Source organism: Falco punctatus (assembly GCF_963210335.1).
Source record: "Falco punctatus genome assembly, chromosome: 12".
NCBI classification, from domain to species: domain Eukaryota; kingdom Metazoa; phylum Chordata; class Aves; order Falconiformes; family Falconidae; genus Falco; species Falco punctatus.
The window spans coordinates 25,234,195-25,250,782 of NC_137592.1; the positions used below are offsets into that span (position 1 = coordinate 25,234,195).

General features: G+C 43.5%; 1 protein-coding gene across 14 annotated transcripts in view; it reads right to left on the bottom strand.

The window, feature by feature from the left end:
- ESRRG (estrogen related receptor gamma) overlaps positions 1-16,588 on the bottom strand; it is a 406,798-nt gene that overhangs the window by 368,089 nt on the left and 22,121 nt on the right. For 3 of the 14 annotated variants that reach the window (XM_080408463.1, XM_080408461.1, XM_080408462.1), the window contains exon 1: positions 7,782-16,000. The exons of the other annotated variants lie outside the window; for them this stretch is intronic. In XM_080408463.1, the coding sequence (XP_080264589.1) occupies positions 7,782-7,879 (98 nt within the window). In that variant the 5' untranslated portion in view covers positions 7,880-16,000. Of the gene's footprint in view, positions 1-7,781; positions 16,001-16,588 lie in introns of those variants that run through there. 14 annotated transcript variants of the gene reach the window in all.

Consider the following 16,588-nt stretch of genomic DNA (forward strand, 5'->3'; position numbering starts at 1 on the left):
TTTCTATGGCAAAAAAATATTACTGCTTTTACTTAAATCAGTGTATTTCTAACTGGGGTAGTACTCTGCACACCCAAGACCACGATGGGTAGTCCAGTGGACTGGATCGACATATATACTCCTGAATTTCACCCCACACAGGAGTAATTGGCATTTACGTCTGAGCAAGGGACGCAATTATGATAAAGACAGCAGATGCCCTTGTGCCACCTCTATTACACAATTTCTATGCATCCCATCAGAGGGACCTGCGCTTTGGGTATTTATGGATCTGAGAAATCCTAGTGCAGACATGAGCACCCTTGACAGGGCCAGACACTGCTCTAGCTGTCCTTGTAGTGTCCGTCCTGTGGGAACATACGGGCTTTTTTTTTTTTTTCCAGCAACATCAGCCAGACACATACATTTTAACCTGTGCACTTGGCAAAATGGAAAAAACACCCTCTTGCTGCATTCCGTTATTGTTGTACCTTTGCCTGTATTTCCAAGTTAAGCCTTAGTTACGGTTATTGTTCCCAGTACTTCATTTTGCAGGATGCTATCTGGCTGGCTGAAGTCATGTCTCCATTTTATTATGAGGGCAAAACCATCTCACCTGTAGTCCTTTACCCATACCCATAAAACCAACCCATTAAAATGCCATAAGAGAGTCAAGCAGCAGGCTTACCTCCTGTACCTCTACTGCTTTCAGAGAGACAAAGCAAATAAGCAGGACGAGGCGCAGATGCTTGCCCTGAAAATAAGAGCTCCCATTTTACGCAGGCTCCCAGCCCACCTTGACAGCGGCACGTCACCGGCACAGGCGTGGAGCCTGCAGCCGACAGGCAGCCGGGGACCCCCGCGCATGGAGCTGCTGCCAGGATCAGGAAGCGATGGCGAGCAAGGGAGACCAAACTTCCTCCTATGCGCAAACTCAAGATTCAATTTTCTGCAAGGTTACCCCCAATAATTAAAAGGTTCTGTAATTTACCCTTAGAAGCTAGTCATGATGGGATCCATCAGAATCGATCTGTTATCTTCTACCTCCACATGTACCGTGCGTGTGCATATCGTATGTAATATGGTTTACCAGATGAATGCTGGCAATATTTTCCACTAATTGCAGGAGCTACTAAACTGAACCTTAACTAAAATTAAGTTGACTATTAAAAGCTCAATGAGTAACCCAGCAAACGGAAGCACTGTATACAGGATTTAGCAAGCACGCAAGTGATCTGGCAGCCACTAAGGCACAGTATTTGCTGAACTTCCTATACCTAAAATTGGTTCCATACAGTAGTTGTACATTCATTACGTATGATGACTTAACACTCTCAATACCAGCTCCCTCCTGCAACTGGCCAGCAATGGGTTTCTTTGTATCCCCTCACTGTGCTAAACCTAATTTGTTCTGGGTTTTATCGCTCTGTATAACATGCTAGTGTCTTCATGGAAGTCCAGGAGCAGATCTTCTGCAGTAAAAGAGGTAAAGCAGCAAGACAGGAACGCTTACAAGACTGCCCCTAACAAATTTTATGGAACTGTTTGTCCTTGAAATGCCGCAGTGAGATTATGTGACAAATAATTCAGAAGTACAAATGAAATTATGAAAGATGTGCTTAGGAGCCAATGTTTGTATGTATTAACATACCAAAATAAATGTATAATAACTCAAGCATGCTATTCTGAATACACAAAGTTAGCGGATTGAAAGTTACAGGTTAATCTATAACATATACTCTCCATTAAAATAACAGGTCTCCCTGTATCAGTTTTAAAAACAGATGAATAATATTCTTAGCTATTACGATGTTATTATCATAGACAGTCCTACAAATTTTAGCCACCTCAATATAAACACAACCAGGTTTGGTAAGGAACACACATAGTACTTGTTATCACATGTTCAGTTTATTCTCTATATATAGGCTTTTTATGACTGCAGTTTCTAAATTGTCAAAGAGTATATTTTTTTGTGTGTTTGTATAGTTTCTAGGCTATACCTCTACACAAATATGTTTTATGTCCTGCATTGTTGTTTTCAGGATTGTAGGCATATACATAAATCAAAAGCAGCAATAAATAACATTACGGTTGCATGCAGTCTAGCTGTCTTTGACAAATTAGAAAACCAGGAATTCCCTGAGAAAAAGTTGGGGGGGGGGGCAGGGTGGGGGTGGGGGGAAGAAAAATCCTGTTATCTATTAATGTGGAGAAAAGGTGCAGGCAAATGCCTGTACAACTTTTGCATAAAAAGAAGGAATGATTCAGGAGAAAATCTAACCGATTTCCTAAATACTGCCCCCATTAAAAAAAATTCCAATATTTTAAAAAATAGAAGGTCAAAGTGAACGTATGCAAGTTATGTGAAAGAGTTAAAGTTATTGATGAAAGACTATTTGCTGATAAGGATGCATCTATTTGAAATAGGATAGCATTTGGGACTACTCGAACAAAAGTCTACAGAAAACTGATAAATCAAGGAACTGAGCGGGATTTAAACAAACAACAGACATGGCTGAGAACACACAAAATGTCACGAGTACAGCTGAGAAATAAGTGATGGCACAGGACCACTTACTCAGCTACTAACAAGACATTATTTGCTTTCGCCTCTGCAGAGCGAGACAGCTATCAATCCAGCCGCAGGTCCAGAAATTCTTGAGTCTGAAGCCCTAAAAAAGTTATTATTATTCCTGGGTGTGCACACAGAACACCCCAATAACTCTGACTTTCAAAAAACCATCCACCATATATCAGAGTCACGTAAAACCCTAAGTGACTTCTTGCAGAAAAGCGTTCTTCCCCTGCAAAAGTGCTTCCCCCCAAAACTTACAGGTTACAAAACACCAGGGCCTGCATTTTCCAAGAAAACTAGAAGAGTTTTCCAGAAGCAATACTAATTTCACATCCCAGCACTGAATTTTCAGGTGCTCTGCCCATGCGATGGAGCCGTCAGTGCCCCCTTGTGCAGTGTCAGCAAACCCTTGAGTGGCCATTGCCAAGCAGGGACCAGTCCAACACTGCCAGGAGGAGATGACAGAGGGCACACACATCTGAATTTCCACTTCTTCCCTAGGACTTAAGTGTTTAAGCAGTGATACTCAAATTTCTCAGTTTTGCTATCTTTTTTCAAGGTTCCCAGGCTGCTTCTGAAAGCAACCTACTGGAGGGTCCTTTCCTTCAAGGACACAGCTGGAGAAAGTGTGATACACCACACACAGAAATCCCCCGTTTTGCAAGAGCAGCTCGCGCTTTCTGATGTCTGCCGGGACACGGGGGGAAAGATGGGAGCAAAGAGGCTCAACCTTGTCAGGATGGAAGTGCTTGAGAACATCCAAAGCAGATCTGTGGCCACCCGGGAAAGCTGGATATTGAAAATGTAGGCACTCACACAGGTTAGGCAACTTCTAAGGTTAGGTGGCAGTTCAGTGGGGATATTGAGGATCTCAGTTTGGGCTTTCAATGCCTAAATCCCACTTAAGTCCCACTTAAGGCATCTAATCCTTTTGTGGATCTGGGCCTAAAGCCTTGCCAGAAAGAAGAGAGTCTATGCATGCAAAAGCTGATGGTCAGTGACAGTCTGGTTCTGTTAAAACTCAAATACACAGAGAACGACCTTATTTTGTACAAAGGAATAATGCAGAATAATCAAAGACGTGTTCTAGTCACGGAAAGTTAATGGAAAGTTAATGCAGCTGATACAGATCACAGTCCTGTCTTTAGACCCCATGACCGTTTTGCTGACCTGGAGAACATTATAATGCATAAATCACAGGTCTTCAATAGCCCAGGGGAAGAAGTACATTTGGAAATGTTCAAAAGACAAAAACGACTATAGGAGTCCTCAAAAAAATTTCACTTACCCACACCAGCTAAGTGGTAAAACTAGAAAAGAGCAGAAATTTACAAAATGCTGTAATGCTTACATAAAGTTAATAATTCAAAGAACAATATTCTGTCATTCAGTGACAACTAGTTTGCCATGCTCCATGAAATTAAGTCGTTTCAGTCCAGTTCCCGACAGCCAGGAGTTTACCTGACAAAAGCTACTGGTTGGTTTCTCACTTACCTGCAGTGCTGTTAGCTGCCTCAACCATGAAGTGTGAGTAGACCAGTGGATACCAGTTTACCCTGCATTCCCTACACCTGGTACCTCCATATCAGGACTGCTTTTTTTTCTTTTTTTTTTTAAAGATGCCTGTACTTACACCATTAGTTGTACTAGTTGTAGTAGACAAAAGTAGTCTTTGCATAAAAGTAGTAGATTAGAACTACAATAATAAACCACAACTTTTTGTTATTATCCTATATTACTGTCTTTACAAGGGAGACATCATTAATTATTACTAATTATTTTAATGTCAAATATTTCTGCCGGTCCCCAAGTATGCACTGCAACATTTATTTGCCTAGCTGCACACACTGAGATTTCTCGATGGGTAAAACACTGAGGTCTCCGTTTTGGGGATCCCAATACATCTTCACAGAGCTCAGCTTCAAATGTGAATACTGGCCTAAGCCTCCTGCAGCTGCCCGTTAACCAGCACCTGAACTTTATAAACTGGGAGAGAAAAAAGGGGACTTGACTTGCCTCCCAGTTCTTCCTATCTGCAGATGGGCCAAGAGTTCTGACAGCCCATCCACTAACTCCTTCAAGTTCTGTGTTATAAAACCGGTATTTGATGTAAAATACAGGAGAGCAGACAAGCACATATGTCACAGACCGTAAAGATGCTGAAGATACTTTGAGCAAAGGAAAATTGCCGGTTGTCCCACACCAGTGAAGTCCATGGGACCACACTGCGCTTCTTCCTTCCCAAACACTGCATTCTCTCTCCAACTTGAAAAGTGGTTTCTTCTGCCAGCAACAACGATTCAAATGCCCCTCACCTGGTTTTCAAGGGTTGTAGGAATTACTAACACTTCGTAAGGAGCCTCATGGTAAGGAGTCCAGTGCAGTTTCCCCAATTTACTTAGGTATTGGTCTGAAGTCTCCCTGTGCTTCCACCTGCATTTTGTTTTCAGTTCTGGATTCATCCCAGGATATGTACGCAAAGTCAAGGTAGTATCTTTTCTGTCCAGTCACCTCCTCCCTTCTGGCAAAATGTAAATATTCTCATAGGTCTGATTTACAGGAGTAACCCAATACACTCTTTAACACTGACACAGAGAAGCAACAGAAAATATTCTGCAATTTAGCATATTTTTTCCAAATATTCCTGTTTAAGTGCTTTCCTTTTACTTCTCAAAAATGTTTGTTTTCAGCAGAAGTGAGTCTATTTTTGCCTGCTGTTAATCTATGTATAAGCCAAATCTTACCTTCCCGACTCACGCAAGCAGTCGCCCCCTCCGTCTGGCAAGGCAGCTCAGGAGAACGGGGAAAGCAGGATTTGCCCTGTATCTACCTATGCATTTCAGTTGCAACCTGCGCTTGACAGAGACTGGTCAGCTGTAACAGACTGATGAGAAATTGTTTGAAATACTTCTGGTTGAAAACCATATAAATCATAATTACTGATAAAGCAACACAGATGTATGTGACGTGTGAAATACAGAAATAACCAAAGGTCCAGTCTAGGACGCTTATAATCTAAGTTTTCCAGATAATATAAATGTTATGTCAAGTAAATACACAAAACAGTAAGTCAGTATACTGCAAGGTGACAGTGCTGTCTACAGAACAGTAAGGGTTAATTTTTTTTGGAGAGGTGTAGGGGGCCATGAAAGTTGTGAATTTAGATTCATGCTGATCTGAATTGTTATATTACATAACGCAAAGTTATTTTTGTTTGCATTTCTTACTGACTACTATTCCCACTCCAGGTTCCTCCTTGCAAAGCACAAGGCACAGCAGGGAAGTAGCACCCAGGAAGAAATGAAGGGAGAAAGAAACATCAGCGGAATGCAGCAGGCTTAGGGGAGAGACCCATTTACGCAGAGAAAGTGCTTAAGCAGGGACATTTGTGCCTGCATCTACGTGTACGTAGAAAGGTTTGGTGAGCGCATGCCCAGGGAGGAGGATTTGGTTATGGTTAGAATTTGTGAGTGACAGCCATGTGACAGCTGGGAGTCAGCAAAGATTTTGTAGGGATGGAAATTCCTGAGATAGGACACACGACTGCTCATGCGATCTGCATGTGCCTATCATCATGGTATATTATAATAGCTGACACTATGGTTTACCAGTTTTCCAAAAGAGAGGCTATAAATTAGGAAGAGCATTTGAGGAACGGTGGATGAGAAATGAAAGTCATAACATTTAAAAACGAAGGGATAACTGTGACTTGTTTTCATGTTATCAAAACAAGCAAAAAAAAAATCACCAACCAAACCACACGCCACTAGTAAAACTTGCATTTCCATTATTTATCTTTAGTGACAGGTTATTATTTCCTTAGAATATATATTTTTTTTTCCACACTAACTTGTCTCGAAAGGCCTCAACCCTACGCTTACACTTAATTTTAAGTATGTGAATAATCCCACTGATTAGAGCTATTCCTACATTTTCAGGACCAGGGCCCAAGTCACAATGTGCAGTTAAGCAGAGGCATTGCCAAAGAACTGCTTCATTTTCCCTTCTGGGGGTCTTACACAAACACGAAGCCAGTGGAGATGTGCAATTTAAATCAAACCTGAAAAACCAAACTACTTTCCCTTTAACACTGAATTCAAGCTGATACAGTATCACATGACCTTTACCGTAATTTCTATTAAAATCATTTCATGTCTGGTTGCTTCTGCTATCCTGGCTCATTTGTATTGTTTACAACAAGTCATTGCTCTCGACAGTTAGTGGTGGCTGAATCCATGGTTACCAGTTTTTACATTCACTGGTTAAATGGAATGCAGCTCTTTGGTGGGGTTTCATGGAGAAAGCTCTTAAGAAACCACAATCCAGCTATCAATCAGGCTAACCTGGGAGAAATTAATCTGATAAACAGAAGTATCGTTGTGTATGAAAAATTTATTGAAAGGGAGCTCAAGGCTGTTATTAGTTGCCGTCGCAAAAGTGGACATGTTCGGATCAGACTTAGTGCACGGAAGACTTAGGTTATGTGGTCTATGTCTGACATTCATCCATGTTGTGCCTTCTCTGGCACTCACTGCTAATAAAACTATACTGTTTAAGGCTTTAAGGAAAAAAAAATAAATCTCAAACACTTATTTTACCAGAAATGTGCTCGGAATATAAATAGTGCTTAAATACAGGTTTAACCAGACTGCAGTCCCGGCAAAGTAACTTAAACAGACACAGACAAGATAGTAAAACACAAAATAGACAGCCTTGAGTAGAATTCAATTAAGACAAAAAACACCCCAAACACTGCAACGTTGTTAACGACTAAATTAAGCCTGCAAACAAATATATTTTATTGCTACCTAAGAACAATACACACTAATTCCATTTGCCCTGTTATTTATAGTTTGGCATAGGGTGGGGTTGCCAAATCAAAAAGCAAAGCAAAAACTTATTTGCAAGATGGACCCCCGAATCCTTTAAAAATGCCTAAAAACATAAGAAAAGTTCTCTACAGTTTGATGGCTACAATAATTGTCCCACAAGCTACACGAGAGCAACAAATAGTTAAATCAAACATATTACTACTAGCTCATCTACTGCAAAGTCACTGTATCAGAAGCCCGAATTGATTTGTTTCCTTAGAACAAATTGAAAATGAATGTAACATAACATCTGAAAAGAAAAAAAATCCCTCCTGCCCTGCTAATCGGATATCGTATAATGGTTGATTGCAGCTTTGCACCGTGCTATTGTTGCCTATATCATACATACTTACAGGTTCTGGGTTCTTCCAAGAGTTTGGTGCAGTTTCAAGGACAAATGTCTTAAGGAAGTCTTTCTACTGTGCAGCAGTGATCCTAGCTCTGATCTCATTACATGAGCAAAGTGCTACAGCTGACAATATAAAGGAAACTTCCTGCGTGACGAAGAAATCTTGGAAAGTCTCAGGGTTAAAAAGGCTGCTTATATGTGCTGCTTGATTTGCTCCCTAGTTGTGTATACACAGTAGCAGCTGATCTCTGTTTGCAGCCCTGCAGAAAGAAACCTTTGCTGAAAACCAATGGCATCACATTTCAGTGGAGCTACTGCCAGGCTCTGGAGAGCAAAGCAACCTTTGACAACTTCACCCAGTCCGAATCGCCGGCATTTGCTGCATGTCCTGCAGGACTTCTGAAACTGCGTCTTTGCTGTATAATTTTTATTGACGCTGCTCTGAAACCCTGCATGCAGGCGGTCGTGAGACAAGCAGAAGTCTCCCTGGCTGTAATGGGAGGGTTTGACTGTGTCAGGACTGTGAGCTGCAGAATTCACCACAACGTATTTTGCTTTGTCTTGATTGTGGCATTTGCAGATAAGAAGCTGTTAGATATGCTCAAAAGCGTTTTCTGCCTTAGAATTGTTAAATTAAGTGCAACAGGCATCCTGTTTATCCTAAATTCATCCCGAGCCTGCCTTGCATCAGTCACACACTTCTCAGCACCTTTTTTTTTGTTGGTTTTTTTTTTCCCCCCTGATACAGAGTACAGGCCAAAAGACTTTGGGATGGGAAGGGGGCCAGTTCTTTTGTTTCATATCTTACATAGAGCCTTTTAGCATGGTCCCTGATGGACTACAACTGTGGAGCACAACATCCCTGCTTTGGTAAAGTTTGGTATTCTGACCAAAGTCCCGGTGTAACTCCAAATATCTGCTGGTGCCCCCTTGGCTCCTGCCTCAGCCCTCCAGAACCAGCCAGAGGTGGGCAGAACCTGCACCACCTTCTGCAGTTCTTACCACCATCCAAGTAAACTAATAAGACCAGAAAAGCAACATTTAAAAACAATGCCTCTGCTAGCTCTATTTCAGCTCTTAAACTGGGAAGCAATACTCCAAACGCATCATCACATTTGAAGTTAAAAGATTATCAATAATTAATTCGGAGTTAGTTGTTTCACGATTTAGCCCAGGGTGATTCTCCAAAGAGTAACTGGGACCGTACATTCCCTCGGCACACGATCAGAGCGTGACCGCAGAGCTTGCACGCTGCTTCCCAAACAGGCCCTACTTCTCTCTCCAGGATATTGAGCAAACCTCAGAAACAAAATTCAGAAGAGTCCCTTTTAAAAGTGCACCATTGCAGAGTTTGGTTAGGAGGAGTTGAGGGTTTTTTTCCTGGCCATCGTAAGACTGATTATTCACCACCCTTGTTTCCCCCTCAGGCGCTATGACTATTCTAGCTACTAGTATACTGAGTGTTATTTCTTTAATATTTTGAACTTTATTCCGAAGGGCAGAAACCAAAACTGACAGTACATCACAACAGCACGCTCTATGATTCAAACAGCAAAATAATTGAGATCCTGTGCATACACAACACCCAAGTGTGCATACACGTTGCACACGTGCATGCACACTCGCTCACAAGCGCAGACAAGTATAAGGGTTTGGGGCCCAATTTCCAGCTAAAAAAAAAAGTAAAACCAAGCAAAATCTGATTAGGAAAACATGAAAATTATTTTTGATGAAAGGTCAGCCCCATTTATAGCAGGGTAACCACACTGACTCAACACACCCTTCCACCCAAATTTGCCTCCCTCCTTTGGCAGAAGGTGCCTGTCCACCCCTGGACTGTGTCACACCAGGGAAATGGGAGCCTGTGGTGGCACCGGCAGGATTCTTCTGGCTTCTCCCTGGAGAGACAGCACAAGGGTTGGGCTCACTGCCTGGCTGCGTCACCTCTGACACCTCACCTCAACTTCCCATGCCTAAACCGGCACCATCCCATGTCATGCACGTTGCAAAAGCGCAGCACAGCGTCTGTGCCTCCGTTGCTCAAGCTGCAAGGCAGGATGGCGCGTCAGGGAAAGGTAAAGGACTAAAACCTGAGGCTGTGCATCCAGCTGTGCCGTAAGAAGGGCCGTGACCTTGGGCCGCCTGCTCCCGGTGCCCAGCCTGCTGCCCGGGCTCCACACACCTCGCTCGCACCCCTTGACCACTCTTTTGACTGTAATATGGCAGGAAAGGTTGTGGGGTTTTTTCTGTTAGAAATTCAGCACAGAGTAAAACAAGCTCTTTTTGCCAGGTGGAACTCAAGGAGCTAATTCAAGACAAGTAAAAACAAAAAAAAAAAATCCCTGTGGAAACAGGGATTTCAGTGAACAAAGTTTGCTCCGCAGGAGCCTCTAAACACCCCAGCGCCTGCACAGAAAGGCCGAGGCTTCCGAAGGCAGCAAGAGAGCAGCAATCTGACCACATTCAGCAGTGCTGGTCCTACCCCACGGAGCACAGCCAGCACATGTCAAGGCTGGAGGACATCCACTCTTGAGTTAGACCCCACTTCTCCTACCTCTCCTCTATAACCCCATCCCATCCGTCACAGCTGGGTCAATACAGCTCTAAGGACACAGCCCCTTCAGCTGCCCTCTTTTGTAAAAGTATACACAGGTCCAGTTGTGGGACACGCAGGAATTGCCAAATCTTTCTCCTCACAGTCTTCCCAGCTATACCTCAACCTGCGACACTCTGTCTGCCTTGGGCTCTCCCTTCAGATTTCCTCATCGCATTTTGTTTTCACAGCACTGTGTCCAGCAGGGAGCATTAGTGACAATTCAAAGCCCATTTTCCAGCCTCCAGAGGACAAGGTGAAGTAGCCTGGCTACGCAGGAGAGACCGCAAAAACTGTTTGGAGAGGACAAGGGAGCAATAGCTAGGCGAGAAATGAAGAAGGGGAAGCGGACCCTGAGCTTACGTGATATCAGAGCTGCATGTCTCCATCCCACCTCTCCCCATCCCCAGTGGAAAGGATGGCTCTTGGGAACCACCCTCACTGCCTGCTCTTCCAAAGCCTAAACTAGCACTGGTGCCAAGATCAGCCATGCCTTGCCTTCCTGACATCCATCAGTTGTAACAATTTAGAAAGCTTCTTGTTTAATTCATGTGGGTCTTACAATTCAAAGACATCACCAAGAGGCAGTCATTTAAGGCTAATACTACAAACAAGTAGAACAGAGCAAATTCTCAGTTTTAGCATCAATCTCAGGATATTTGTTTTATATTTTTAAACCCTGTTTCCAGAAGCCATGTAATAAGAGACCAGCTTTCTCTTTTAAAAAGAGATTTCTAGCTCTTGTGATAAAGGAGTGATTGAAGGTAACTGCAATAAAACCGAAGTCCAGAAGAAGCACAGTGACACTTCCAGAAGTCGCACCTTTTAGCTAGTCTCAACATTTTCAATAAGCAGCATCGGTTTTAATTACCAGTCTCTGAAGCCAACAGGAGTACCCAGAGTAATGAGGAGCTACACCTGAAAGCACCTGGAAGGCCAGACCCCAAGAAATACATCCTACCTGTTTTATTCAGACACTGAGGGTTTTGCTTACATACTAAGACCGAAACACTAGACCTGTGTGATCTCAGCACAGATCCTGAACATGTCCTATCCCCTGTCTACTCATGTACATATTAACTGTGACTTCTGGATCTTCTTTGCAGCATTTTAATGCATTTGGATCCTCATCAACATATGGAATACCTTTCTCATCCTCACACACTGGGTGGCTATGCTCTCCTCATTTAAATTCCTCCATAAAAGTCACTTTTCCCTTTTTATCTGTTAAGACTTTAAACCAAAACTAACACAATCCTCAATAAACTCATATGCCTAAGCTAGTTGTTGCTCCCATTAGCAGCTCTGCACTACCTGATCATTCATGATTCTCCTTCCTGTTGTATTTCCTATGCTCACGCTTTGTGCTATGTGTACAACAAAAATTTTGGTTTTTTCATACTGTTCTTGTCTTTTATTTGCTCTCTACAGTATCCAGCATATTTTGAAACCAATATAGGTGATAATATAGATGTAAATATCGCCATGGAGGCATCACAATAAATTTGACGTTTGGAATAATTCATTCAAGGTGTCTAGATCCAATTTAATTCCTTCCAAATTTTAAACCGAGGCTTCATAACCAGATGAACTTAAACGAAGGTGTACGACTTCATGCTACACTGGTAATCCACCCTAACTAGGAAATAAATTTTCAGTGATTAAGTTGAATTGTTCATACAAAACGCCAGCTTCAGCTTTTCACCCATACAAAATAGCTTGGAAAATATATACTGCATGTGTTTATTATAGCTACAGTTGCTATGAACATCTATAACTCTCCAACAATTTCTTTGATTTATGTTCAAAAACATACAGGGCATGAAATGATGCCTGCAACCTTACATTTCCCTCAAGAACATTGTGGGGAGAAGATATATTCCAAAACATCATGTTAGATTCCTTGTTATGTCTCCTTTTTAAAATAAATGTATGATAATCAATTACACATGCTTCAAAGCAACTGCCACTAGATTCCCCAACAGAAAAGCTGTTTGAGAAAAGTTCCATTTTCTTTCCCCTAATGGTTGAGTTATAATAAGAGATCTTGCTCAGATATTAAAGGAAAAAAATTGTATTATAAAGGATAGGCCCTGCTCAACTTGTATATGCACGCGCAGGTTTGTGCTTGCCTAGACTTGACTTAGAACAAGGTTTTCAGAGAAGTAACATCTCCACTGATCAACATGCTAACAAAAGCGTGTGTGTGTGAAGATCTTGCACCTAATCTCCTTGTCATATATGCTTGTAGTAATCCAACTGATGTCAAGAGAACGACACAGATGATAAGTTAATGTATCAGGCTCGACTCTCCTTTCAACCTCAATATGCAAAACATTCATTTAAGAAGTCCACCCAGCTGTAGCTTCCACTAGAAACAGAAACCTGCAGATGTTTATAGGAATATCAATTAAGCTGAATGGGAGCTCTGCCATTAACGCTGGCGCACGCGAGATTGGACTTTGCAGAACTGCCTGAACTCCGCACAGAGGCCAAAGTGCACATTCTCTCCAAGGTACTGGGGCTGACGGTTTATACGCCGTTAACAGGTGAGCATAATACGGGTGATAGCTCCAGGACCGCAAGGCTCTGGCACAGGGTCAAGGGCAGCATCCCTGGGCAGCACCCCTGCCCACAGTGGGGAGACCCGAGCGGCTGGGAACGCGTGCAGTGCCCGGCACAGAAAAGGTTGGGATCTTTTGCCTCCCCTGCACCCAGGTCATTTGTGCTGCCTGCACCCCAGGCAGGGGGCTCCTGTTCCCTTGGGTTACACTGCAAACCAGAGAGCTGGCAAACAGTGTAAAAAACTGGACTGGATGGGACGAGCCCCTCTAAGGAAGGGGGGTTACCTACCGGCAATGAGTTTCAAGCAGATATGGAGTAAGCTGGATCTGAGAGCAGTTTCAGATAAAACATAGCCCTGTTCATCCCTGCAAGCATGCAAAATTTGGGTGCCAAATCTGGAACCAGAAATGAATTCACTTCTTCCACCTGCATTTTTTCCCCGTCTTCCTCTGAATCAAACCCTGAGAGAACGAATATTCACAGGAGAGGAACTACTGGCTTGCACCCTCTTTGGATGCCAGCACTATTTTATCTGTTACTAATGAAGTCTTGGAGGAGGAGGGGAGATTGCTGGACGCGCATGCCTATTGCCCGCGCAGCCCCAGCTAGATAGCATCAACAGTTGTTCTCCTATTTTCACAGTGGGAAATAAGCAGGTACTAGCTGTGTAGGAATAATCAGGAGGAATCTAGGTCAAAATCAAAGCAAGACTGCTCTGTCCATTTCACGAAACACACATGCAAACACAATACCCATGTAAAAACAATAAATAAAAAAAAGCAATCTTAAGATTGCTAAACAAACCTGCAAACACTGGCCTACCTTGAACAAAAGACACTACTCCTTTCCTGTGACTTTTGACAAGGCATTCAAAATCAATATAAAATTGCAATATTAGGAAATTTTATAATCGTTATTTCAAAAAGGCAGACTTGAAAGGGTCTCTTGTTCATGGGTAAATCTTCAGTTAGTTTTTCTAGTACCGGTGGTTCAATCGAAAGATTCGCCAACTGCCCCCTGGAGAAAACTGAAGATCTGCATTTAAATGGAGATATAGTATTTCCAAATGCACGGTACCTGCAAGGCAGATACTGTCAAGGTTTCTCAGTGAGTGGATCTCAAATTGTATTAGGTACATTTCAGTGCTGGAACTATCCCCGTTTTGTAGGACTGGGGCTATTTCCATATAATTTTTCTGTATCCATGCTTTGTAATATTTGTCCTGATAAGTCAAAATTAAACCCCCATCCACAACAATGCCCTCTCTCACATACCAACAACAAGGAATTACAACCTCAGGTATAATTTTCTGATATGGACGATGAAGACCATATTAGATAGCTTGACTAGAAATCTTAAATAATTGAAAACTCTGATGACTTAATAGAGTAGTAAGCTTGGTTTACAATGCAGCCAATTTAGAGCCATAAAAACACTGTGTAAAATTTTTATCTTGTGGTTGACCATTACGTATCCTATTTATTATTCCAAAGTATTTCAACAGCATTTTTCTTCATCAATGTGGCTGCTGGCATTTAGCACCCACTCACTAAATGCACATGATTTTCCTGGAACAGCTTTAGGAAAAGAAAACAAAAAATTAGCAGATCACTACAAAACTGTTCCTTGTTACAATATGCATCTTTTCACATTTTGATTTGAACCGGCTTCATGTGCTGCAAAATACGCTCGAAACCGCCAAGACTTAAATATAATAAATCAAACCATACACACGAAATTAAAAAGACTGGTGTAACTACTGATCCTGACACATCAGAGAACCAAAAAAAATCAAACCTCATGAATACTTTGTTGCTAATGTACACGAGTTCAAAGAGCAACATTCCTCTTAGGAAAACACCTTCATTTTCATATCAGAAAATCACCCTAACCTTCCAGAAAAGTTTTTGTGAGTATGCAAGAAAAGCAGGGAGAAGGTCTAGAGCGCAAAAGACACTCGTGACAGGTTTCAGACACGCAGGCATTAGACCAGGCAGCCTCTCACTGAAATTCAGGTTGCAATTGAAATGTCCCTGTAAACAAGGTTACTGCGAACGGCCCAAGATATCCTCAGCAACACCTTCACCAGGAGCCCTTCAGCTGTCTACTTAGTTTGTTATACCTTATCTCACAGCCCTGACATCCTAATGCTGATTCAAATTCAGGATTCAAAATGAAAGATGAAATATCTCTAAGATCACTTAATATTGAAATACCGTTGCAGTAATAAGTGGTGCCAGGCTCGAGATAGGGATATAGTACTCTAGTGGCAACCTTTTAATTTCTGACAAAATACTGTGGAATAACTGTGATACTGCACACGCAGTTAACGCAATCGATTTGTTTTCCTTATTTTGATAATGAGCACGCTGAAAGTCGCCTTTACCTTCTCCTGCCCCCAGCACATTTTAAACTGTAAAGTCCTCTAGAAAGAGACCTGCCACATTCCCACACAGACATGGAACCCCTCACACCACAGACCCCCCCTCCCCAGCAGGCAGAACCACGGCTACCCTGATGCTCTCAAGGCAAGGAAGACCATAACCATGCGAGCCGCTTTGTCATTCGAAGTCTTTGGCTATTTTCAGTGGAAATGCAACATACACACCATGTATAGTCTAACGTAGGTTATATCGTAAACTACTCCCGTCTTGCGAGCGATGGTAGGTATGCTCTGCTGGGACATTTGGTTCTCTGAAATAAACCAGGGGTGTAACGCCAAAATACATCAGGCAAGTTTTACACTTGGTGTTTGAGAGACAGTGGCTAATAAATGCTTAAAAACTTCGGTGGTTTTATACAAAGGGCATTCAGGTCTCCCTCCCAGCCACAAATGATGATAGGCTGAAGTGTGTGGGGGTGCGTGGGGGTGTCATCTGTTTTTTGGTTGGGTTACGTTTGCTGTTTGTCTCCTTAATAGTAATGAAAAGATCGGGGGGTGGGGGGGGAATTACAGGAGAGCAACCCAGGCTGCTCAGTGCCTGCCTTCCCACACTACCATTCACCTTCATTTTCCTCTCCTTCCTATTCTACTCATTTTTACATGCCTCCCCCATTATTTAGTCATCTCCGACATGCATCCCTTTCTCCTTCGCTATCACGAGAACCGTATTAACCAGACCAAGCGCTCCGAGCTCTTCCCCTGCAGCACTTCAAAAGCCTACCTGCAGACCCCCGCTCCCTCGCAGCATTAATGCGCGGGGACAAATACCAAATGAAAAGGAGAGCAACCTCCCGGCGGCCGGGTCCCACGCAGCCACCGCCCCCCCCCCCCCCGCCCCAGCACTTCGCCAAAGCCCCTCACGGCCGGAGCCGGGCGGGAGAGGCACCCGGGGGAACCCGCAGCAGCGTGGACTTTCCACACTTCCCCTCGCCCCTCCTGACCCGGGGGCCGACCGGCCCCGCGCCCTTTGTGTGTGCGACTGCGTGTGCGTGTCCCCCGCGGGCCCCGGGCCCGGGCGCGGGCGGAGCGAGGCGCGTCCCGGCCACGCCGCCGCTCCCGCCGGCCGGGGACAGCGGCACGGCAGCCCCGGCGCCCCGCTGCCCCCCGCCCGGCGCGCAGGGCTCCCGCCGGGCCTGCTCGGCTCCCACCCACCGCTCGCAGGAGCGTTTCAAGAAGGAGAGAGCGGCAGGGGAGGGACGGCCGCCGCACC